General features: G+C 39.4%; 1 protein-coding gene across 3 annotated transcripts in view; it reads right to left on the bottom strand.

Annotated features, from left to right (window-relative positions):
* Window positions 1–793: 793 nt before the first annotated feature.
* Window positions 794–26,998, bottom strand: part of SULT4A1 (sulfotransferase family 4A member 1) — a 30,798-nt gene continuing 4,593 nt past the window's right edge. For 2 of the 3 annotated variants that reach the window (XM_030041089.2, XM_030041090.2), the window contains exons 2-7: window positions 13,877–14,007; window positions 12,375–12,455; window positions 12,126–12,252; window positions 8,692–8,786; window positions 7,074–7,212; window positions 794–2,485 (exon numbers count right to left, since the gene is read on the bottom strand). In XM_030041089.2, coding sequence (XP_029896949.1) covers window positions 2,373–2,485; window positions 7,074–7,212; window positions 8,692–8,786; window positions 12,126–12,252; window positions 12,375–12,455; window positions 13,877–14,007 — 686 coding nt within the window. In that variant the 3' untranslated portion in view covers window positions 794–2,372. Of the gene's footprint in view, window positions 2,486–4,136; window positions 4,267–7,073; window positions 7,213–8,691; window positions 8,787–12,125; window positions 12,253–12,374; window positions 12,456–13,876; window positions 14,008–26,998 lie in introns of those variants that run through there. The other variant, XM_041129628.1, reaches the window with a different exon arrangement.

The following is a 26,998-nucleotide window of genomic DNA, read 5'->3' as shown; positions in this document are numbered from 1 at the left end:
CAACATTTTTGGCTTTGAGGGCTGGTCATCTGCTGTAGCAAAGGAGACAGGCTGTGCCTAGGAACTGGAATAGGCTTCCCTGGTGTATTCAGAAATGCAAGAAGCCTTTTAGGCAGCCAGTAAGGATGTATTGTTCATACATCCTCGGGATTAAGTGATTTAAGAAGATTTTTGGTGCTAATGAAATTTTCTTCTGACTCTAATCTGCAGGAACCGTGGGGAGATTTTGTCTTCCTCTGTAGCAAGAAGGAATTCTCCTACTCCTGCCTTATTCCAGCTTGTTGTAGTTTGTGGGTTTTGGTCTCCTGTAGGACAGAGACTAGTAGGACTCCTCAGCATGGAGCTGCCCGAGAGGTGTAAAAGTGTGTAAAATCTTGTGTGGATTGAACAGTGACTGTGTATCATGTCATAATGCAAGAACACCAAATTACACTATCTGCTGGCAGTCTCTAAGCAAACGAGTCCTTTTTCATACAGTGTGCATTTAGATGAAGAACTCATTGCCATGGGATGGTGTCAATACCGGCCTGAGGGGAAGAAAACCCTGTGGAGGGCTATTAAACACAAAGATGCTCACAGAGTCCTGTGCTCTCTATTGTACTCTCGCACAGGCATTCATTATGGGCTGCTGTCAGAGATAGCTCATTAGGTCAGATGGTTGTCTGAGTTGATGCCATCTTTCTGTGGTTCTTCTGTCTTAAGTTAGGAGGCGTGGGTAGGGGAGAGGATCTGTGGCTTGTACAAAGACTACCTGGCCTGAGTAGGAGGTCTAGAAAATGAGCAAACCACAATGCATGGAACACATCTTTTATTCAATAAGCAAGCAAGCACAGAAGTATAATGTGTAGTGCTTAATATTCATACAGTACTAAAAATATAAAAATAGAAATAAAATTTCACTGAAAGCATTTTCACTCACAAATATACAAGGAAAAGTGCTGTCAAGCCACATCATGCTACACCACTTGCCAGTTGCTGAACTGACAGTTAGTTTCCCAACAGAACTGAAACACTAAAAATCTGCTAGTCCTTCCTCATGGCTTTTGGTGAGCCTGAATATTTGACTAGCAAAAATGGGCCTCCTGCAACCGAGAACCTAAAAAGCATATATGTCATTACCTAACAGAAGAATAAAATAATCCTGGAGAGTTTTATAGTGATAGTAGCCTGGTTCAGGCTGTTTGTGTATGTGTACCTGTCGTAGAGAATAAAAAAAGATACAGAAATAAACTTGAATCCTGATTATAATCCAGACCAGTCATGGCTAACAATTACTGCAACTGTATTCTGCATGAATTTTTGTGCAATACTCCCACCTGGTGGCACGTTTTCAAACTCTCTTCCTTCAGTGCTGCTGTTTCCTCTGCCTGCTTACACTGGCATGTATATTCATCTTCCACTTAGGTCTGGTGGAGTCCAGCAGCACAAACTGTAAACAGTCTTAGGTGCCCTTAACTTTTAGTGGAACTAGAGGATATCCAGCACCTTCTCTTCTCTTTCTGTATCTAATGGGTGAAATTCACATCTACACAGGAAAGCAACGCAGGTCAGAGACTCTAATTCCTCAAGAAAGACCCTGCACCAGATGTCTTGCTTTTAAGCCCCATTTTGAGGGACTGAATTAGAGTTGGGGGCTTAAGAAGCTTCTGTTTGCTGACCTTCGGCATGGAGCTGAACTTCATCCATCAGGAAGACAGCTGTGTGCTGTCATCCATGAAAGCATGGGTGGGTTTTGGGATTAGACTGACAATCACAGCTATGTTTCATAACAAGGCCTGTCTTGCAGAGTATGCCAGTGCACAAAACCTACTCAGATTATACAGGTAAGGGTGTGCAGAACCTAATGTGAACCCCACTTTGATCAGTTACTATTTTGGAATGGGATTTATTTATACTTGATATACCTGCTATAAAAATAAATGTGACGATTAACCCCTGAGATCATTCTAGCATACAGTTTTGGCCTGTTACTTGTTTCCCTCTGAAATAATTTTTTATTTGGTTTATGGACGTTTATTTAGCTTCTAGTGAAAAGCTTTTATAAAACACATTAAATAATCAATGTGGGGCTGAAAAGGTGTACATTCTAGTTGCATATATGATACATAGCTTATACATATATAACACATTCCGTAACAGCTGAATATTCTAGTATTGTCTAGGAAGTTCTTGCATGTGGACAAAGGATTACAATACTAGAAGAAAAACAGCTGTTTAGGATCAAAGATAATTGTATCTGATATGGTTTACTTAGATTGTTTTTCTTTCTTTAAATCTTGTTACACATAATAGCTACAGTAGTTTGTCCAGCAGGTAATAAATGAATGCATAAAGCACTTCTAGCTATATTTGATATCATATGCATGCATTTTTTATAAATAAAAATCAAATGTGAGGTCACATTTTCCCATCTTCTGTTTATAAACTAAATCAAATTTCTCATTCATTGAAACAGTGAAGATGTCTTTCCATAGCCCAACTCGTCCTGAAACACAGAGAAGGAACAGAAGTCAGACAGCAGACATAACAGGACACCAAATATCTACAGTCTAACTGTGCAGGGCACCAAGTATCATCTGTGAGATGCTAATCAGTCTTAGCTTTCATTGAAAGCTCAATGAGACCTAAGGCTGTTCATTGTCTTACCCAGTTGCTCTGCTACAACCCTTGCAAAGCCTTAAAATAAGTACCATACACCTTGTCATCTGCACCAGCCAAGTATTATACAGGAAGAATGCAGATTTTTGTGAGATTTTGCTCTAGCCTTAATCAGAAGTGAATACAGATTTTGGTTTGGGTATTCATTTAAAAGTGGATTTCTGGTCTCAGTGTAAACTATGGCTGTTTAATAATTCCAACAGCTAGCAATAATAAATTTCAAAATTACTGTGCCTTTAGCATACACTGGTTAGAGAACTATCCAAAAGGTACATGGAATGCAGAGTATTAAACTGATCACTGAATTCCAATTATTGAGATGTAATATTATCATTACTAATTTCTATTATTTTATGTTTAAAGATAAGTTCAACAGATTAATTTACATTCCTCAATATGGAGAGAATTATTTGTTAAATATAAGTACCTAGATTATATGTATGGAAGAGAACAAGTGCCATGCACCCAGTTTATGCCATTTAAATTTCAATTTTGTACATGAGGAATAGGAAGCTTTTGGTGGATGCAATATGGACACTGAACACTTTTTCCTTGTATGGAGTATTCTTCTACTCTACTGAACCCAACTAGTAACATAACCTGATGACACTGCTGAACCCGCCAGTCAAAAGCTGCGGCCCCCAACCACTGTTTCACTGCAGTCCAAAATTTATTTAACTCAAAGTCAGCCAGGGTTACTTGGTGAATAATCCCCATGGAGTAACCAGACTGAGAGGCCCAAATCTCTTCTCATTTATGTTGGCTATAAATAAAGACAAAATTCAGGCTTGTTCAACTGGAATAAATGAAAGGAGAATTGGGACAGTGCTACCAGAGAGTTTAATCATAACAGCAAGAAAAAAACTACATGCAGGGAGCTTAATTATGCATTTGATGCATAAGAAGAATACCCATTTAATTTAATTACCATTGCTTTTATGCAGCAACTCTATAATTGAGTCCAAAGACAAAACTGTCTGAAACATCTACAAATTACATATTAACATGATGGTGCAGTATGTGTGGCAAGGGCTGTTTTGTGAAATCGGGATTTTCCTATAACTCTTGAAGGTATGATAGTGTTCTGGTTTGTTTTCAGGATCCTAAATCAAAAGAACCTGAAACTGACTGAAAATGCATCGTTTATTGTTTTCACCAAATTTCTCCTGTATCAAAAAACACATTAAGAAAACGCTTGCAATCATAAACATCTGATACGGATTTCAATTTTGCTCTGGCAACTATAATTGCATAAAGTATAGCATGAAACATAAAAGCCTGTATTTCCCTTTCAATAATGATAATAAAACATTTTCTTCCTCTGCTTGGGAAAGATAAGCCTTTTATTTCTCAATCTCCCTAATAACATGTATGGACAAATGACAAGTTTTATAAAGGACATACGCAGTGGATTATTTGTAACATCTTTTTTTTTTTTTTTACCATATGAATTGATAGCTTGTCAAAAAGTCACCCACCTGGTTTATGATTTGAATCATGCAACTGTGTAAATTATGGTGTGATAAGAGTCAAATATAAGTAACATATCTAATCATTGTTCTGCTTTCACAGCAGCTCAGGATTATCTTCAGAGTAAAGATCAATGTGCTAAAAGAAAAAAAAATGAAGAACTAAAATAAAGCAAAATAATAAAGTAAATGTAACTAATGACAAATTAAAAATATTTGAAACAAATTACAATAAGCTGTCATGTTATTGCCACCATTCTTTGTCACAGAAACGAACAGAGAAGGAACAAAGCACTGTTAATGAAGCTGCATTCTGAAGTAACAAAATACTGTAAAAGCCAGAGACAGCAAACAAAAGAAATTCAAAATAAGGATATTTTTAATAAAAAGCACACAGTGAACAAATGACAAAATATTACATTAAGTGCTGTAGCTCCCTTCCTTCTCTATCACAAAATGGAGGCTTCTTTTTGGAAGATTTGTAGACAGTATAAATAAGAGGCTCTGCCCCTTGACTGGGGGTTTGCAGGCTCCACTACAGAACAATGAACACTAACACCATGTACAGAACAGTGCACGCAGCAAAAGTGGGCATTGCCCTGTTTATCTGGATGCAGATGAACTGGCCAGCAGAGACAGTAGTTGACCTTTCTGCCTGTGAAAGGTGTCATCAGCAGCTCTGTTCTCTCTTCTCTTGGGCTACAACCTCACCTTTCTTTCGCAACCACCTTTCTGGCTTTCACTGGATAAGGAGTGGGGATTTAGACTGTGCATAGCATGCGGCAGTGCTGCTGCTCCACAGATCTCCAGGTCGTGGAGGTTAGGAACAAACCTAGGTTTTTGTGTTACGTGCAAGTCAACAGAGGAGAACATGGCTCTGTTGTTTGTAAAATCTTGCACTGACATGGAACACTATCCAAGGCCCTCAGGATGTCTTACCAGACTCATTATTTTGTGATCTTGTCTTCATAGCAGAGAAGCGGGTTGGTAATCAGTTAGGCAACGTGCCGTAAAATCCTACTGGCAAATGAAATAGTCTGTTGTTTTCACACAAGATACAAGTTGTGTTACTACTTCAAACTGAAAATTCATCATGTAAGGGAAGGATAGGATGGGAGTTGAAAGCAAGATAACTAAGAGCAGGAAAACACACCATCCAGTGGAGACTCTACCAGAAACTATAGGGAATATATTATGTCTTTCAGTGAAATGACAAACTCCTTTGTCTTCACTGTAATTTTACCTCAAGCCAGCAAACTTGAGATACTTATTTCAAGAACGGATCGTTACCGTAACATCAGTGAACTGGGGCAAAAAGAGGTGCCATATCACAGTTATGACAGAGAACTGCCCATAGGAATCTGGTTTCCAGGCCTTACTGTAATAACTGAGCATATAGCCCCTACAGAACGTATGAAGAGCCTTTCCGTACCAGGTATGCAAAGTCACAGATAAAAGCAAGGAGGTGTGAGCAATGGCTTTTTACCAAGAATGACATTCTGAAATGTTTGTGCCAGCATACAAACAGGGCAAGTTATCCTGGGTCAGTTAGTCTGACAATAGCCTGAGCTGAGTAATGGAAAACTGGCACAAGGGTCTGCCAAGACAGACGCAAAGGTAGTATAGAATACCAGTGAACCTGCTTTCATGGGAAAGCAAACTTGCTCTCAAACAAACCTGACTGAGTGTTGGTAAGGTTACAGTTTGACTGATTAACGGTGATCAATAGACTTTTGTAAGGCATGTGATTTTAGTGGTTTTTAATAGAACTATACAATGTCAACAAAATGCATGATAAATGAATAAACAACTGGCTAAGTCAGAATCAGTAGTCAAATATTTGATCTTTTTACCAGAGATTTGAAAATAATTATAAAAATTATACTGATATAATTTGCAGATCACATGAAGGTTGGCTGAGAGAGGTAGTATGGAAAAGGCTCCTACAGAGAAACTGAAGAACAAAGTATTCAGGTCATGATCCCTGAGTAAGGGACAATAACCTGTAAATCAATTCCTCTGAAAGGACTTTGTGGTCATGACAAATGCATGCTTCATGTATGATGCTGTATCAACAAGTGCCGACATGGCTATGGATGGACAAACAAGGGAGAGGGAGAGAGAAAGTTCCAATTAAAACTGGATTCAATTAGTAGATAAAGTGACTTTATGTCTGGGTAAGGCATTTGTGAGGCTGACATAGGAATTGTCCATCTTGATCTTATTCCCTCATTTTTAAAAAGAGCCAATAAGTGCTGTAAAGCAGCCTACAGAAAATAATTTGAGGGAGACTTAGTGAGTTCGCTCTTTTATGCTGATCAGAAAGACAACTGAGAAAGGACTTGATTTCTCGACATTATCAAAGGACAGATCTATCAACAGATCAAAGGGCACTTCAGGTTCCTAGAGAAAGACCTCACCAGAATAAACATCTAGAAGCTAAACACATTTTGAATAGCTGAGGTAAACAATGAAAAGAAAAGAGCTCATAAGGAAAGCTACAGGTCCCTGTCATTTCATGCCTTCAAACTAGAATTATCTGCTATTCTAGAAAATCTGATATACTTAAAACCAAGGGCTTAGGCCAGGATAAAATGTATGAAATTGTGTGGGCTTTGACATTCCAAAGGTCAGAGGGAGCGGTGCAGTCTTCTCAGCATGAATAGCTCAATCTGTTGAAGTAAGCCAAAGACTCTCTAACAGAGTAGTTTGCATGGTGTTGAATATACCCTGTTGATCTTGGATGTTTCCATCCTTTTTTAGTCACTTCTACCTAACCTTATTTCAAAACAAACCAAGCCCTAAATTGCACCAACAGTCAGTGACCTCCCATCATTTACATAGCAGTATTGTGCCAACATCTTAACACATCCTGGAGGTTACTAAGTTGTCAGTTGCTTCTTGCAACTTCCACAATAAGAGTTTTACTGTGGGTTTTAAACATACCCCTGCCAACGGGAAGTGCTTCTGCATTACAGCACTGATCAATGAGTTGATGGCAATGTTCCACCATGGATTCCAACTGTGCTTTGTCATAAGAAACTCCTAAGAACCTCACCAGCTGCTCAACCATCGTTGCTAGGTCCTGTAAAAGAGTATTTAAAAAATAGTTTATTTTACAATATTTAAAATGACCTTTTTAATGAGTTTCAGTATTTCAAAATAAGTGATATCCTGATCAGTGTGAAAAATACAAATGCAGAAGTTGTAGAAACACCACCATCTTAAAATTTTGCCACCTTCCCATTTGCTGAAAATAAACACACATTGCAAGTAATTAGGGTAAGACAGGTCAGCAGAGAACAGTCATGTAAGCTCGCCTCTTCAAATATTAGAACAGGGAACTGCAAAGTAATTGTGATGCTTCCCACTTCAGACAACACCAGGCCCTTAACTGATCACCTTGCAATACCAGTGTATTTTGGAGGAATTAAAAGTTACTTTGATTTTGATCATGGTAAAACAAATTACTACAACTGTTAGAGCCTTCCTTCATTGTTAGCTTCTGGGACTGCATTCATGTAGATGGAAAGGGATCTAGTGAGGTGGCCTCTCAGAATAAGCAGTCATTAATTTACATATCCAGAACTTCAGGGTTCCTCAGTATGAGTAAGACTTCTGGAGTTGCAAGGACAAAATAGCAATGTTTATCAGGAAGCAGAAGATACTGTGATGCCACCAGCTTTCAAGAGCATCCATCAGTGAGCACAGCTAGGAATAAATCACTATTCAAAACCACGGGTTTGAAATAATTTCTACTAAACTTTTTTAATTATTCTGATTGTATTACATCATCTTTTAGCATCCCACTCCATCAGAAGGCTCAGTAAGGCTGAAATTATAATTTACCCAGCTTTATTGAGTTCCACGCCGATTTTGCCTTTTTGTAGGTTTAGAGATAGGAGCTGGGTTTTTCCTATGTTTGCATTAATGTTCCAGTCAAGTAAACATTTTGAAGCATTTTCATTAATTCTCCAAAATATATTAGTGCAATAGGAAATGGAAACCAATGTTCTATGTAGTATTTCCACTAAATTTCTGATTAAAAATAAAGTGGATTTATTAGCCAGCATACTATAAGGACCCAATAATTACATTCACCTTATGCTACATGATCATCCCTGTTTTCAACATTGTTTCACAGAAGACAATATGAACACCCAAATAATCAGAATAAATACCAAATATATAGGACAAAATACTGATGATGTGCTTTTTTTTATTCTCATTGATACAGCACACAAAGCAAGACATTTCTTTTAAATGAATGCCCAGGGCTGAGTGTAGCAAGCACTGAACAGTTACACATCTCTGCCTTCTCTGCAAGTAGTTTAGTGCCTATGGATGCAGGCACATTCCTGAGTAAATTACTAGGTTTATCAAAGTGCTGAAAGTCCATAGAAGCTATTGAATGCCAGTGCTTTAAAAATGGTATCAGACATTAGGGAGCCCAAACATGGACATAAGCAGCAGATTTTGTGCTTTATGTATTTTAAACACTACGATACTAAACATATTAAAATATTAAAACAATTAAAGTACCTTTTTGCTACATCTAACATACCTTATGCATATCTTCATACTTGAGAAAAAGTACATTGGCATCCATGTGATGTTCCCAAAACTCTTGCACATGTTCAAACCACGAACCATATCCTACTACAAAGACATTATGATTGGCATAAGGAAAACGAACACTTTTGTTATTAAGCCCTTTTCAGAAAGGAAAAAAAAGGAGAAAAATAAATTAACTGGAGTGGTTCATAGCCCCAGGAGAATACTGTCTGGTTTTCACCCATTGCCATGCACAGCAAGGAACTTAATTAAAAAAGAGTTTTTCTATCAGTTTGGAATATTCAAAAGAACTAACTTATCATAAAGATAAAATGTTCAACTGAAAATGCCACCACATTTCATGATGGACCTCTCAGAGCGCAGTATTAATAACTCCTGACTATTGAACGGAAACTGAGCCAAAATAAAAATTACACAGATAGCTTTGCAGAAGGCAAATTTCCAGTGGCTCCAACCTGTGTGAATTCCTGCAATTAACATACCACACTGCAGCTGCCTTCACTTAGCAGCTAGATATATCATTTGTGGAAAGTTCCATAGAGCACCCTCTACTATGGACAAAGAATTGCCAACAACCATTGTCCTTTCTTAATTAAAGAAGTATTGAGGAAACAGACCTATAGAAATGCTTCATGGTCATTCCCAAAAATGTAGGATGTACTGACAGAATATTCTATTTATCACTACATCTTTTGCCTCCCCGCTAAAATCTCAGACCTATTTCCTTCCATTGTTATTTTCTGAACACTGCCACACAACTTCTGTGGACATGCCACAACACAGTTTCAGTTATACCGTTATCAGTTATCTCAGTTACACAATAAATCCAGACAACTAGATGCCCATGAGGCGTTGAGTGCTCCCAAAATCTTAGAGTGATGTGATGAGGTACTTCCCATATATCACAAGTTGTGAGCAGGCCCAGTGTGCGGGGTTAATGATTAAAAGCTTATGCCTCCTACCTCCTGCTTGCCACCAGCAGCTTGTCTTCAGTTCCCCATATCTGCTGTGTGGGGTTTAGGACTTGAAGAGAAGTTGAGGTGCTATGCTGGGAGGGCTTGTGCTCCCAGCACTGCTGAGGCAGTGGTTACTGGAAGCCTCAACCCTTCCCCCAAAACTTTCCTCCTTTGTTTTTCACTTCTCTGATAAAGTCCACATTTGCACTGATTTCAGTCAATTTACATGTGCCTAGTAGAGGTTCAGACACTGGTATTTATCATCTAGAGAATGTCTTTTGCTGGCAATATTACTGGAAAGACAACCCAAAGAGAAATGCATTCTGCATATTTCTTTGTTACCTGTAATAAATTCCCCCAAAGTACTTCAGATAATCAAGGAAGGAATTAAGCAAATATAGTGAGCAGTTTTTCACATTCTTTCCCAATATTTTTTTGGTCAATTTCATCTTTTCAGCAAAGCAGCTATAGAGAAATATTAAACTTTTTAGGTTTGTATTTTGAAGCCACCTTTTCCCTTTGAAAAATAATTGTTGAATTTTGGTAACTGAAACATTTTCAATGGACAAAGAGGTCAGTATCATAGGAAAATTATTTTAATCAGCTGACTCATTTTCAATTTCTATAAAGGTATTGGAAAAATTCCATTTTTGTTAATCCCATTCCACACACTGCTAAAGAAATTCACACATAAAGCTAACACATCAGTCAAGCAAAAAGTGCTTCTAGCTGCTCTTGATGGTACAGGGCAAGAATCCACTAAGATTATGTTAGCAGAGTTTACCTATGCTTTATGTAAGAAACTCCCTTAAGCTATAGAGGATAATGCCAAAGAATTAGCACATTCAAGACTAATCCCTACCTAACCGTATGCTTTCAAACAACACAGCTAACATGCACTGAATTTGTTTCAAGATGGTCAGGTAAGGAGGGGTAAAAAGAGTGGGATTGTGTCATTTGGGCTCAGTACTTCTCCCTCTAGCAGTACTTTGACTTCTTACGAAGGTTTTTTTTGCTGCTGCATTGCTTCCATGAGATGCAAACATTTAGCTAAATGCTAAATTTACTGTATTACGAAACACTCCATTTGCACAATTATGGACACAGAACACGCTGTGATGTTTTATTGACTCTGGAAGGTTATAATAAATCAGCTAGCTGCTACTAGATGAAGATATAAATAACTCTTGCAATACTTACATGAAAAAGAATACAGAACCTTCTTCCTATTTTAGATGACCTTCTAATGTGTCTTTCATATGTCTCCGGTCTAGAAGTTCCTGATCATGGGCTACAGACAAACATCCCATTCTCAGGGAATGCAAAAGAAAAAGCTGAAGGTGGGCTGGAATGGAAGGAGAGCATTTACCCTCCCTGCGCAAACTTGCAGGAGAAAGTAGCAAAGGTTTTTAAGGCCTGTTAAATAACCTCCACTGGTAGGCTTTTACTTTTACTTTTTTCTTCCCCTTATATAGCTCCTTTATCATCAACTCCTCCAAATTCGAGGCTGAAGGAAAGTTTGCTGCACTGGGTCTAGAGGAGATGCTGCTCTCAGAGCACAAGGTACCTGGTGAATTCTTAGTGTCACATTAAGGTATCATAGAGAAGATTTTGTAGAGAAATAGAAGGCAGTAAAAAATTCTTCTCTTCCTAGCTAGAATGTGTGGCAATCCATTGGCAAAAAGCCCAGCGGCAGCCAGTTATGTGAGAACATAGGGCCTGCCCTCCCTGTAAGTTTACTGAGCGAGTGCAATGGAGCTACTTAAGGCAGTGCAGCCTGAGTGGGAACACCGTGGGTGGGTGTGTCATGAAACAGCCCTTGCTCAAAGGGGTTACTGGGTGAGCAGCTGATGAGTTGCTGTGAAGCAGGTTATTGTATTCTCATTATAGAGGTGTATTTTTCAGGCAGTAGTAGCCTGCAACTGCCTTCTTACAGGGGCTCACTTCAACTGACTGATGTACTCCAGATCAGTCTCATGCAAACTAGAGGTTTTTGTGTGCTAACTGGTATCTTGCAAGGGACAAACCTTGAATTTCTGGATTAAATAAAAATATTAAGGGAATTACCAGGAAAAAAACCCAAACCCTGTGGAAGAGAAAGACTCATGAGAAGTAGCTAACAGTGAGGTACAACTGAAATCAAATGATGCTTGGAGTATTCACCGCTTTTCACAAGGTACCTGGTACCTTGCAAACTAAATTTTAGAAGAGTAGACCAGAGTTTTGCCTGAGCTAAGTGAAACACTGCTGAGCCCATGGGGTCAAATATTGTAAAGGCAATTATTTACAAGGCATGGCCATAGTTTGCATGGACAAATCTAAGTCCACGCAGCACTATCCATAGCAACCTCCTTGCTGTATATGCAAAACAAATGCACCTTTATCCAGTTCATTTCTGTACTTGCAGAAGGAATGCAGAGATGAAAATAAATGTGTAACAGCGTGTGCAGAGAGAACAGCTCCTTACACTTGTCATTCATAAACCTTCTGCAGAACTCCTGAAACGTTCCTCTGTAGCTCATGGTCCTTAGGGAGCGGTGAAACTGGTAATAAGACACCACCAGGTCTTTGGGGTTGCGAGCCATGTATATTACCTATGACAGGGGGGTGAAAAAAAAATCATCTTATTGAAAGCTTTTTCCCCACCCCTCTCCCAAAGCACTTAAACAACTGCTCCCAATATAGTTAAACAAACACGATTTAATTTCATTTTTACCTTTGAATTGCCATTATGGAGGTCCGAAGGCAAAAAGCGATATGGTAGGTGGCTTTTTATGAGACGAGGAGACGTCAGTTCCTAAAATAAAGCAGACAGAAACATTTCTTATTGTGCATTAGTTTTTGGCACATCCTGAGCTGTCCTGAACTGTCTTGAAGCCCTTTACTATACTGAGACACATTCACAAATTCACTTCTTAAATTAATAGGGGTCTGGGACAAGAAATTATGTCAGGGAATTACATCTGGTGTTTAAATATTAAAAGGCTGGATAATGTGTTGGGGGTTTTTTGTTGGGTTTTTCTCCTTCTTTTGTTTTCAAAGTACTTCCATTTGTAGGACCTTCTCAGGAAGAGAGAGTAGTAGTTTAAGATTCTTAGTATCAAACTAACTTTGTTTCCAGTGATGCTTCCACTGAAGTTCCTTGAGAAATACTAGAAGCTCTGAAAACCCTACCCCTAACCTCTTCACTTCAAAATTTTACTCTTGCAATTTATTTTATCCTCAGAATTAGGCCCAGACAGTCCAAAGGTTTATTTGAGTGTGTGAACATCTTTCAAACAGAGTATTTTTTCTATAATTTGAGAGAAAATTGTCTTATGACACAAATCTTCTAGTAGTTAAAAACTGCATAAATCCATATTGGATCAAGTTGCTAGCACATAGTATAGGCAACAATGTGTAATCTCAAACTAAACTTTTCACTATTGCCACCGCTTATTTGCATCAAGGTAGCACTGAGGTCTCATTGGATTAGGCATCACACAGATGAAAAAAAAAAACCAGCCTCTGACCCCTAAATACTCTCAGCCTAAAGCAGGCTGATGCTGCAGAAGCAGCTTAAATCTATCCATGCCAGCCTTAGGTAGCTCAATTCAACAAGCACTGTAGCTGTTATAGGATGGAGCCCAGTATTTTGCCTAATCATTCCAAGATACGCCTATATCAGAAGTAGTTACAGCAATGACAGGATCACACTTGTATGCCATGCCACCAGTCTCTGAGTGATTCTTAACAGTGTGGAAGTCATTTCATGCAGAATATTCCAAACTCCTCAAACTACACCTACAGAGTCTGTAGATCCAGAGATCCTGGGTCTCTAAGGATTTAGATGTAAATTCAGAACAGTGGGTCTACAGATCCATAGATCTCTGTATTTGTAGTTCTTCTTTTGCAGACCCAGGGAAGGAATCAAAGCAAATTTGCCTCATTTGGGCAGCTTCTCTTTACGTAAGCAAGGGAGGCCTAGAACTTTTATTCAGAAAACCCACTGCCAAGATATTTAGGACATGGAGAAACATCTAAAGCATTAAATAGAGTATAATAAAGCTTAATATAAGCAACTTTAAAATAACCTAATAATACTCTGAATCATTCCAACAAACTGAGCAAGTCCAGTGGTGAAAAGGACAAGGACACAGGATGAAATGAAGTGATAAATATGGAACTGAGGAAAAAGATATCCAAACGCTGAAAGACTTTCTTTGCAATAAATTGTACCTTGATGATGTCCAGACCAGGCTGAGGGTACTCTAGGACTGGAAGTTGTTCATCTATATTCATTAGTCCAATCTCATCTGGATCAGCTCCCTGACTCACTAGATATACCACTTCCTGTAGCAAGCCTGTGCCTGCACAAACCAAACAATGAAAGAGAACAGATTGTATTACAGTTCTTATCTAAACAGAAGCATATGAAGGGAGACCTAGACATAGAAATAATAACTTCCGTCCTTAACAGTCTGCTGTGAACTAAGTCTGTAACTACTGTTTTAACACAGTCTGTCTGCTCCCTTAGTTTTATTTTAAACACATGAAGATCTCCTTTCACGTAGAAGACCTGAGATTTTTCTTCAGTAATAATGTAAATACGTTTCTATCTCCCAATCATTTTACCTGTGAATTGCAAAGCATTTTAAAAAAGTTTTTCCCCTGTGAATGTCAGCTAGGCAAAATACTACTATTTCCATTTTAGAAATGAAAAAAAACGAAGCAGAGATCATCCAAGTTCAAAAAATGCATTAGCGGCCATACTGGGAGACTGCCAGTGTCCTCTATGCTAAATTGTAGGCAATTCTACTATTATACAATGATTTGAGAGTCTATTTATACCTCCACGTTATGGACTGGATAAACCACTGAAGGCATAAATGCATAGCAAGTTCGTCATAAGCTTTAGTGGCCCCAGTTACGTCCCTCTCTCCAGTCCAAGGACATTTACAAAGCAACCATTAGATATTATAGTCTTAACGACTGCACTTTGGAAAATTAATAGGTATTCCAAATAGAAGTTTGAACAAGGAAACTATTTCAAATGATTTCACCTTCAGGCAGGTACGAAACCCTCAAAACAGGCAAACAAAGGTTCAGAGATATTTGACAGATGCTTGTGAAGAGAAAGGCATGGGCTTTTAGCGAGATGGAGGAACAGAATGAGGAGAGATCAAAGCAAGCTAGCAGGGAAGGGACTCCACAGTTTAGATGACAAGTCACACGGGCATGGGACATCCTGGATACTGCAATAGATAGACCGATTATTTAAGAGTTGTGAGTGGTAAGGAAAATGAGACCAGGATTTATTCTCTCTCCCGTGTTGCCTAAAGGAACAAGTAGTTGTTCCAGAACTCTTTACAAAGCCCCAGTCCACCTCAACATCCCATATCCTTGGAAAGATGAGCTGCAAACTCTGAGATCGTGCCTTTCATTCTCATTTTAACTTGAAAATAACTTGCAAGTTGCAAGTAACTTGTAACAGTCACTAGGTTAATTCATGTTAACTAGCATGACTGTACACACTAACAGGCACATTTTGTACAAATTCTGTATGTTGCTCCAACACAACGAAAACTAGTGTATCACTATTCAGGTTTTTTTTTTAATCTGAGCTAGGAAGAGTTACAAACAGCTGATGTGCTTTAGAGGCTGGTTAGAATGAACACCGTCTGGATACAACATGAAAGAACACACGCCTCCAAGAACTGCTTTGGAGAGTAAGTACTTTAAGATTCCTCTCTTTTCTGACTGATTGGTGGGTAAATTAAAATGGCTTGGAAAAAAAAGAAACTTTTACATTATCATCACCCACAGAGACAGCTGTCACAAACTTAATACACACTTGCCCCTGAGGCTGTTCACTCTGCATTTTTAAGTCCAAGCATATATTTTATACATTAAAATTAACATACATACAGTACTTCAGTATGTGTCCTTGTGACTCTGAATGAGCACAACCCTTGTTCTCATTAAATATTTATTCTGACAGGAGACACCGTGGTTCTCCATAACTTATTTCTGTATTTCCAATTCCGCCTGCAAAGAAAAATGCTATTACAGCAACCTTGTTCCATGAAAGGAAAAGGAATAGCTGTATGGGGATAAACAACACAACCAGGACTTTCTAATTTTTCGTTACTCAGCTGCTCTCTAGGCAAAAAGAAGCCATCTCCATGGTGCCTCTGAATACCAAAGCACCACAGGGTTTTAAGGCAGAACTATGCTGAAACTTCAGGAGAGCAGCACGTTCCCTACCAGCTCTCCACCAAGTCCACCAGATAAGTGGGAGGCGACGGGCAGGGAGCACAGCCCCCATGGCCTTACCTAGTTCTTTTTCAGACCCTTGGCCATGCACTAGACTTGGCTTGATTACTAGCAGATCCATGGAGCACTGCAGAGATAGGAAATTACATATTGATGTAGGAGGCATGGGGAAGAAGGGTTCTGATTCAGAAGGAAGTAGGCCTTTGAAAGCTTAGAAGTCTTTAAATGTGCTTCCATCAAAAACAGTGATTCATTGAAAGAGTAATGCTGTGCACATGGCAGGTACTCAAAGCCGAAAAATAAAAATCTCCATCAAGTACAGGTTCTCTAGAACACTGATTTAAATCTGTGAACCTCGGTGCTAATTAGTAGCATGCGCATACACAAATTACTGTAGTTGTGTATGTAGTGCTGCACATCTTCCAGCATCATATTCCAATTCACACAGCAAACAGTATTTCTGCAGTATTTCTTCTACAAAGGGGAAGATTGCAAGCTGACAGACGTCTGGCTTCTACTCATCCAGCAGGTTAGAATTTCTCCTCCCTATACCTGCAGTAGGGCCACTGATCCTGATTTCTCCCACCCATGAACTCTGTGCTAGTTTTCACTTTTGTCACTCACTACATTAGCCTGATTTTTTTTCCACATTAGCACTCAAGTTATTCTGCTTAGGATTTTCAGAGTCTTAATGCAAATGAAAACCAGAGATTTAACTTTTGAGGGAACTTTTAAGGGTTTTTAACTTGTTACCCTTAATCAATTATCATTTATCCCCCACACACATTCCCAAGAGCCCTCCAAAATTATCATCAACCTGATATCCTGTTTTAAAAAAACCTGAAACACCACATGCTTATTTGTTTAAAAAAAAACCAACAAAAAACCCCAGAAAGCCAACAAACTAAAAGCCTTTATATATATATATATATAATTAGATATATACAACCTCCTCACATCTCTATTAGGGTTAAAGACAACTCAAATTAAATTACAGACATCAGAGCTGAATGTTCTTTTGGTTTAGAAATGGTCGATTAACCTAGAAACAGACAAATGGCAGCCCAAATTCCAGACCTAGCTGCTAGGGCAAGGTTTTCTAGCCCCTGAGAACACCAGCTGGCTGGAAAGCCAAACAAACTGGGGTATTGTACCCATGCCTGTGATGAGAGGCCCAAGCCTAGACTGGGGCTAGCAGAATTTATTAAATTTGCCACTGTGGGAGGTGAATGCGAGTCTTCTGGTGTAGTCCCTGATTCCTCATCTGTGTATAAGGCATACAGAAATTGGCCATTTAAACAAACTGACTTAAACTGATGTCTGTGGGGATGTGCAAGAACCACTATTTTACAGGTGGAAGGTAGAGTGAATTGCTGAAACCGAGATTTTCAAAGGAGATTATGGGAATAACCTCTGATAATCGTACTCTATCACAAAACTTGGCCAGATCTAAATGTCACAGAAACTTTCTTAATAAAAGGGAAAATGATGATACTTGTTGGAGAGAAGAAAAAGATGAAGGAAGCCTAAGGAAAAAAAAAAAGATGCAGAGCTTATCTTTATACTCCCTAGATTTCTGGCCTGGCTGCCAACAATGATTTATTGTCACGTGAGGGTTACTCACTTTTTAAGTGAAATTAAAGGATTAGGTCACTAAGTGGAAAAGCTAGCATGTAGGCATATGAAGCCAAGGTTTTTCTTGGAGACAATCAGTGGATCTTGTGCATCTCAAGTATTTTCCATCATTTTCTCCTTGTGTTGCTCAATGTATATGCATGTACATGCATGCCTCGCTTGGGATGGTACAGAAAGAGTAAACAGTCACTGACAAACAGGATTAATCTGTCAGCCTTGGGCATGAGGGACCAGATGCAACATTCATAAGTACCCAGCAATTCTACCCTTCCTTCTTCCAGCTGCGGCAGATCCACATCTCATCCTGGAGGAATACTGCTGGCCCTGCTACCTCTGAGGTCATATTGCCAAAAGAGTCGTGGAATTCATTTACATTTATCCAGTTCCAACTAAAAAGGAGCCAGTCACCATCTGAGGAACTTCAGTGCACTGTACCTGAGAAACGCTCTTCCCTGACAAGCTCTTCTGTTATGTCAATACCTCAGGAGAAAACAGTGTGTTCCAGTTTATCTCACAAAATCTGGCAAGAGATAGGATAGGAAACAGCTGTGATAAAAACCTGCAAATTCTAGCAGTAGCTTAGGAGAGCCTTTTAAATTATCTGTGAACCTGCATTTTGCATTTCTGCTCTGCGTAACAGCATCTACAAAAGCAGCCCAGTCACAGCAGTTTGAAAGTCTGCTAGTTGAGCTGCACTGTCCTTTTCTGTGATGCCTAATCATGCACAGAAATCAGGACTCATTAAGAATCCTACCATGCTTACAGCATCTGCTATGATGATTGGAAACTCTTCGTTTGTACCCTTTTTCATGGCCAATGCCTCAGCAACAACAGCAAAGTCAGTTCACAGCCACACTGCTTCAGCTTATCAGTAAATGTAACTGCTGCAGCAGTAACCAAACAGCATAGCAAGACAGCCAAAACTCTGCTACACCACAGCTACTCCTTTCTCCTTCTAAGCGTTAGATGACTTTTAACGTCAAACTTGGTCTCTGTAGGAGGGAGAAATACTCTTTAGTGCAGCTGTTCTCTGGCTCCTTGCACTACTTTCTGGCCACTGGCACATTCCCATGCAGCCACCAAACCTCAGATTTGTTCAAAGTGAAGTGGCAGATATAAAACCATAAAATTTCCTGTGAAATTTTGCTACCCTACATGGTGTCTAATGTAGTTTATTTCAGTTTTCTGCCCTCCGTATCAGCTAACATGGGACAAACCTGCAGCTCAAGGATGCAAAGGTCTTTGGTATGTTCCTGTTATTCACCCCTTGTTTGGAAACCACATGGAAAAATAAAATAAAGAAATACTCATGTTAATACTAACAGTCTTCTAGCACTCTCAATTAGTTGCACTTCATTTGATCTACCAATGCTTGATCAAGTTTCAGCTAATACAATGCAATGGACCCATTACGACTCATAATTTTTTTATAACTTTGGTAGATGTAAGTGCTCATTAAAAATGAGGGCTGCTAAAGCTGTCAGATTGGCCTAGCAAGTGCTGTAAAGCGATTCCCCACATAGTTGTTCTAATTGCCTGCAAGCTCATTCCCCTTTCACCAATTTCAGTGTATATCTCCAGGTAAGCATGACAGATTCATCTTCATGCTAGAATAGTGGAGGGAAAATTAGATTTTTCCATTAGAAGAAAACAATTTCCAAACCATAAAAATATCTCCTTTTGAGGTCTGTATTTTCAAGTTCTCCTACATCTTGGAATTCCAACTGGCTTAAGAATAGGCATTTTCATTATCAGATAGTGATATCAAATCATATCAGTTTAAAAATAAAAATAATGTATACACCTTGATAGTGTATTTTCCAATTCTTCTGTTGCTAGATGACTCAGGATTCAGAATAAAGGCTGAAATTTTGATGTTATATTGCCAATATTTTTGACTGACGAATTAAATATATATTAGAGGGCCTAATTTTCAGAAAGGCCTGAACACTCATCCTCTAAGATTAATGCCCCTTTTATGTGGCCTACATGCCCCTAAGTTTAATAGTGACCTGTCAAGGGACTCTGTGGAACATGAGGAAACTGAATTCAGATCTTCTGAAACTGATGGCAACAGCTTAAATAAGATTGGATTTAAAACAAGTGTTAACTGCACAGCTTCCAGTAACATTCAGTAAGCAGAGTCTTGGATTTTTAGACTTACTAATCAGTTTATTTTTCCACTTGCAGCTACTGACTTTTAAAAGAAAACCAACAGGCTAAATTCTGCTTGTCTTTCACTAGACTTACATCATAGAATGCAGACACAGGTCCATTAGGTCTGACTTGTGTTTCAAATGTGTTTCACCAGAGGCTGTAAACAGCAAACTATGAAAACCGTATTCTATTTAGGACTAAAATGTACTTTCTGTTTGGTAGAAAAGCTGTCACTGAACTGTTTACATACATATATTATCCATAGAATTATTGCTACTAATATATATTGCATAATATAGTATCCTAAAGCACTGCTTTAATGAACTGGTTACAAAACAGTGTTATTTTCAGCTAATGCATTAGTACTATTTTTAAAAAATGGCCTGAGTCCTAATTCTCCCTTACATTAGCACACTAACTACTCAATAGAGGACAGGATGAAAAGTGTAGAATCGACCACAGTGCATCTCAGACCAGGCACCGACTGTTGAGGCATCTCCATTTCCATACAGCAAGGCAGGCAATGCAGTATGTTTCACACATAACACCAACAGAAGCAGCTTGGAGAAAAAGGCCTAGTGATGCTCTTATGCATGCTGGATCCTAAAGCTGGAGCAACACTAGTAAATAAAACACACCAGGGCCTGTTCTCTGGGAGGACATGTGGGACAGGCGAACCCACATCCACAGAGACTGATTTCCCAAAACAAGGCAGCCTCGTCCATAGCCTCCTGGGAACAGTCCCTGGCTCCAGCTACCTCCCACACCATGCTGGGGAGCATGCTGTCTGGGAGAGAGCAAAACTGTCAGGGAATATGCTAGCAAGAAAATAGCATGGATGACAGCCTGTTGGAGCCTCTGTTTAGTGTACTAGTGTAGCCACAGTGAAGCAGATAACTGGATTGTCTATGTTGCGTACCTTAGACTTTATAAAACCAGAAGAAAAATAGCTCAAGAGTCACATACTCCCTAACCATTGCATCTAACCAATGGCTACCCCCATCTGTCCCAGCAGGCAGAGGTCCACAAGGCAAAAACCTCTTGAGGACAGCTGGGGCAAAAAGTGTTTCTCTTCTGTCCCTCTTAATAAGCTACAATATCCTCACATGCACTGCAGCAAGGACTAGGCAAGTAGTGTACTAACAGCTCTAAGAACTAGGAGTCAGGTCCACAGATTGCTCAAAATCTAGGGATCAAAAACAACAAGAAATCACACGTTTGTCTTTATTTGCCTTCTGATTGATGAGTCATAATTTGTGTCTTCATGCTTGTCTCCACATCCATGATTTCATCATATCTAGGTGTCCCAGATTTTGTTACAGGTCCTTCACTGAGAGCTGATATTGGTTGGTAACTGATATTTCTTGGTATCAGATATTCAAAGGGAAAAGTATTTTACTCTTCCCTTCAGGCTTTAGCTGGGCTGGTAAAATCTGTTCATGTCTGTGGATGCTCATCATGTCTGCACCTGCTGTCATCACCAATGGGGCAGTTTGTGTGAAGTTACTCCAATTCACTTAAAATTAAATCAGCCAAATTAGCTTAAGGAGTTTCTATTTTGGCATCAACTCACCTAGCAATTTTTGCCTGGGACAAACTAGAATGCATCCACACAAAATACTCTGCGGGTGGTTCTTCAAGAGAAACGACAAACAGCAGGCTAAGGACACCAACATCCTGCACTAGCACAGATGCTTCTAAAAGAGGACATCTACCCACACCCTTAGATTATTTCTCTCTTTCAGTTTTTACTCGCCAAACATGCTCCCATGGTATAAGAAAGCACAACACCTATCATCCTAAAACAGAAAGAAAAAAATGTATAGTATAACATGTCAGGAACATGAAAATAACAGATAAGCCTGCTTGCTCCCTTACCAACTGTCTGGCAGAATCACATCCCTTTTCACCCTTCAACCTTTTCAACCTATTCAAGGTTGACCAGGTCTGAAATCAACCCAGTACATTCAGTTCTTACCTTCTTTCCCCAGGCTCCTCCCTTTGATGGGCATCCTCACGACCCAATTAAGAGACACCATGCCTTTCATGATAATAGCGCAAGCATGTAGGATCGTGCAGTCATACCAAAGCATTGGCCGACAGGACAGTAATTCACAGCGGAAGAGTACTTTTATTGGCTCATCTATGCTACAGGGCAGCTTCTGTCTCAAACATCTGAAAATTATCTGGCAAATTTTGGCCATGTAAACTAACAACAGTATCTCCTCACAGTGATAGGCAAAAGGTATATTAGCAAATTTTCAAATCTTACCTCCTCTCTGGAGCACACATAAGAAGGTACATGCGCTTACCCCAATCTTACCTCAGTTGTATCCTGCCCTTCTGCTTCCTCTGGCAGTCCTATTCTCCCAACCTTTTAGAGCCTGTATCAAAAACATGCCTAAATTGCATCATACGTTACCCCAGCAGGAGCTCACAATCTCCAACAAAGTCCCCCCACCGTGTATAATTTCCCTTCATTTTCATACAGGTCACACAACACTATACCAAGGAGAACAATGCAGAAGAGAACTCTGCTGTAATGACAAGTCATTGTTTTTTAAAATCACTCTCAAGGACTTCATTATGTTGAAAAGAAGTGCATAGTTGTCCTAGAAATCAGTGGCGCTAAGGGTAACTATATCACTTTCTGTGTTCTGTTCTACAGAGTTGTAATATGGTCTGTGGCTAAATGCAGAGCCTCATAGTGAGCTCTGGCGACTGAAATAGGATCAGACAATAGGGCATCCATATTAGAAACTTGTGTGGAGGTAGTTCTCATACCCTTTGCTGTGAACATGTTCCTCTCCTCATATGGCAAGTGCATTTCAGAAGACATCTGTCACTACTTAAAATGCAATTTTATGCCTCAGTTTCAAACCCTTCCAGGAAATTTGTTAGGCAAAACCTGCCTACACATTAATGTGTATTTGCATATATTAGGTGGTTAAATTGCAAGAAGGCAGTACACCAATAGTATAATGTGAAACCATTGCAGATAAGAGTTACACATGTAAAAAAAAAAAAAAAAGCAGCACATTTTTGTTTCAGAATTTCAAGAAATATTGTTTACCATTTATTCATGAAACTACACAGCCTGTTTAGTCAGCTATTGGTTGTCTAAGGTCAGGGAGTAAAGCATTTTATCTCAAACAGAATCCTCCTCATATTATAGCTACCCTAAGCAAAACCATTCCTGCAAGGTACCTATGCCCCCACTCATATTTAGCACACAGTCATTCCCTCTGTCTGTTGAATGCAAACTACAGCCATTTCTATTCTATTCCTATTGCTGCTCTTCAGAATTAGAAATGGAAATAGATCTAATTGGGAGTACAAAAGAGGATCAGCCAATCTGTATCACCATGGGTTTCCTCAGTATTGCAGCAAAATCCTTGAAGAGAACACACTATTTCTCATAGAAAACACTGGTGTTCAATAGAAGGACTGACATTGATCATTATTAATGTGCACTTCAGCTATATATGCATAGAGCAATCCCATTTTCGCAATGCCTGTAGCTGTTCTGTGCTACTTTGGCAATCCTGATCAGCAGTAAACAGGCTTTTAACTGGATGGTTAACCTAGGTTTATGACTGCCCTGCATCAACAGGACACTGCAAAGCAGCCAACGTACTGCCAAATCTGGACTGCTGCACGTATAGTCAGTGTGTGTCTTCTGAACATGATTCTCATCTCACCTGCTTCACACTTGTCTCATTTTGTTGCCTTAGATGAATTTATTACTCGTGCAGTGAATGGCTAATTCAGCACCATTGTCTATATCCCATACAGTGATCTAATGTCATTATATTTCATCTAGAAATTCCAGCCTTATAAAGGATGATGGCCTTCACATCCTGCACTATAAGCAGCAGGTGGGTAAAAGCACATGAAAAAAAGCAGCACTGATGGGACAATACAGGGGTAGTTCCTTCCCCCCAGCATAGGATGTATGAATCCCTACTGTACCCAACAAGAGAAAAGTCTTCATTTAATAAAAGACTGCATAATAAGAATGAAAAATTATGTGTGCTTAATCTAATTCAGTCCAACATTCAAGCATTTTGCTTCCTTTCATTAATATCTTCACTATGAAAGATGAACATTAACACGAAATGAGAATGACTGGCTGTTGGGTTTGGCTGATTTACATCATCTTCTAATTCTTTAGTCTTCGAGGTCATTATCATCTAATCCAGTTAACAGTGATTTCACATGTCCAGATTACACTTTTTACACAGGGTAAAACTTTTTTCTTTTTTTTTCCCTGAGCCTGCTTTCAAAAAGCAAGTTGCTTGAGTTTTGCACTACTTCACAGCAGGGAAGCAATTATGCTACATTTGCAAAAGACCCAGCGAAGCCTATTAGGTAGCTGGAGAATTCTTCCTCTTCTGAAGCATGTGTTCTGTCTCTAGTAAGATCTCTCCACTAGTTTGATAAAAGGCTCATGAGAGAAACACTGCTAGCTAGATAACAAACAAGTTCTCCTTAACAGATTTTTCTTCTCCACCTTTATTTCCTGTTCAAGGCATGTAAGGACCTATTCAATCCTACTACCACTGAAATCAAGTCAAATGCATTAGTGGCAAACTTAACATTGCCTTCAATTACTTATTATTTGATGTTTTTATTTATCATTTCTTTGCCTAGCAGTATTTAAGACTGAGTCAATACCAGAAGGTATTTTGAGCTATACATAAATAAAACAAGATGGATCCATCTCAAAAGGACTTTCAAAGCACAGGAAATGAGTGGCCCTAACCACCAGAAACACTTGTCTACAGGTGTTACTTTCTGCACCTGAGTGGTCCTCAACAGAGCAAGTTTAGGCAGCAGAGTATTTACTCTTCTAATTGGTGGAAGGTCCATGACTTCAGTCACCAAGAGCATGAAATCAGATTCAAATATGGAGCCTGTACGTCAGTCCCTAAAAGGACAGCTCACAAAACATATCTCCATCACCCAATGCAGTTTGCTGTTCCCTTTCTGTTTCCGTAAGAAGTCCATTCTTTCTGGCCAGTTGGTATGAGAACTGATGCACATTCATATCGCATTAAAATGGAACAATATCTGAGCTTTAATAATTACTTAAGATAGAGGAACCAAGTAACTGTGATGTTATTGTAAAAGAGAAACCAAGTAACTGTGATATTATTGTAAAAGAGAAAAAGTTAAATACCATATTCTGATTTGAAAGACATTAACTTGTTCATCCACATTCATGAAACTAACAGATGTTTCCTATCATTCCATGTCACAGGGAAGAGCTTGTAAGCGTGCATAACATTGCCTCAAAAAAACAGAGGTCAAAGGAAAAGAATCCCAAATGTATTTTGTGTAAAAATCTCTATTTTTAAGCCAACCTCATGATTTCTTGAGGCATGCTTCTGGGCCAGTAACATTTCCATTCATTCTTTAAATGAAAATGGATTAAGCTCAAGGCACCAAAATACCGCATAGAGAATAGGACTATAAATCCAGAAGAGCAGAATCTAGCTCTTTTGCAACTGCAAAACTGTTGTTACAAAAAAATGGCAACAAAACTCTTGGGAGGAGTTCCATACGAGAACACCGGAAATTAAGGCAAGTCAACTGAGATAACACACAAACATCCATGTGGATGCTCGTGTTCCCTGAAGAGCCTTAGCTACAATGGCATAAGGCCACCTCAGACTTGCTATTACCAGGGTAAACCTCTGCAATCCACCTCGGCTTCCTCCTGTCACTGTGTCTGACAGCTCCCAGCCTAGAAACTCCCAGAGTTTGGGCACATCCTTGGGCAACCTTTCAGTCTGATTCTCCTTTCATTTATGACTCCACAAATCAGGACGGGCTGTCAGAAGTGTTGGACCTATGCATATCTGGGTAGGTGGGAAGAACTGGATTCCTTGTGCTTAGGCTTATCAGTCCATCACATCATGCAGAGGCCACCAGTACATGTTAGCTAGTTAGGCAGCAAGCCAGGGCACTGAGAAATTACAACTTACCAAGCCATAATGGAGGTATGCTTACAGGCAGGTAACAGAGGACATAGGCACAGTGATTCCTGACATAATACTCAAATGACATAGCTCTGTGCAGACCTGTCACCTACTCACCGATTGCTATGGCATGTAAGTGCAGATATGTTAGCTGGTTAGATGTCCACAGACTGCAGGACACCCCTGCGAGCATAGATCATATGTAGCCACATAACCTTAGTCAAGCAATAATCCTCTTTAAATTTAATAATAAGAGTATTATTGTGCAGTACAATAATGCTTAAAGAACCAGAAACCAAATCTTACCAGTAAATATAACCTCACTGCCAAGAGATTTTTATAGCCTGCAGAAAACATGAAGGGTAGGATTGCACAAGACAAACAAAGCAAGATTTCACACAAGGCATAGTCATTTGGTACATTTTCTTTATGGTGTATTTCTTAAATCAAGACATTTTGCCGGTATGTTTTTATAACACGGTCCCACAGACAGCTAAGACTGATTGGAAGGTGAAGGGGAAGAAACATGAGGCCAGAGATAAGAAATCCTTAAAGCAATTTCGCAGCCAGAGAAAAGCTACATGTGTCTACATGCCCAATGGTTCAAGCCTCCCTTTGCCTAACTCTTGAGTTTTGAGCGCTGAGTCTGATCAAAGAATATTCTACATGCTGATGAGCAGAAGTCTTATTAATTTTAGTGGAGAATCAGACAAACAAGAAAAGTGAGGTTTACATTGTATCCTCTTTATCTGGTTCACAGCCCAGCAGCTGTGACTGTCACTGCTGTAATGGTCAATGGATCGAACAACTGTTTCCCCATAACAGAAGAAAACCCTGGGGGTCACAGTGTCCCTGGCATGGAAAGATTAACAGGGATTACAGTACAAGGGAAATGGGCCATGGAAGAATGCAGACAGAGCCCCCGACATGTGGCAGAGAAAGGGGAAGGACAGAGTGACGAACAGAGCTCCTCCCATCAGCCAAGGAAGGGACTGAGGCACACCGGTGTCCCAGCAAGAGGTGGTGTTGGATTCAGGAGCGCTGGAAATAGAAGAGGATAAAAGAGTGGTATGCATGCAGTGGGAAAGGCATGCAGAGAAGGAGACAGAAAACCCACAATGCGTGCAATGCACGTTACCAACAGATGCAACGAGAAGCATGACCTTCTTCTGTACATACAGAATCTTTTAAGCAAATAAAATAATGGACAATTCAATTTAACTTTCTCTGGTTGATTTCATATAACACTGGAGGTAAGTGTTAAAGAATCTGAAAGAGAACTCAATGAACATACACACAAGAAAGCTGT

The sequence above is a fragment of the Aquila chrysaetos genome, chromosome 17 (assembly GCF_900496995.4).
Source record: "Aquila chrysaetos chrysaetos chromosome 17, bAquChr1.4, whole genome shotgun sequence".
Lineage (NCBI taxonomy): Eukaryota > Metazoa > Chordata > Aves > Accipitriformes > Accipitridae > Aquila > Aquila chrysaetos.
The sequence above is the reverse complement of the archived record's forward strand: the minus strand, read 5'-3'. Positions and strand labels throughout refer to the sequence as shown.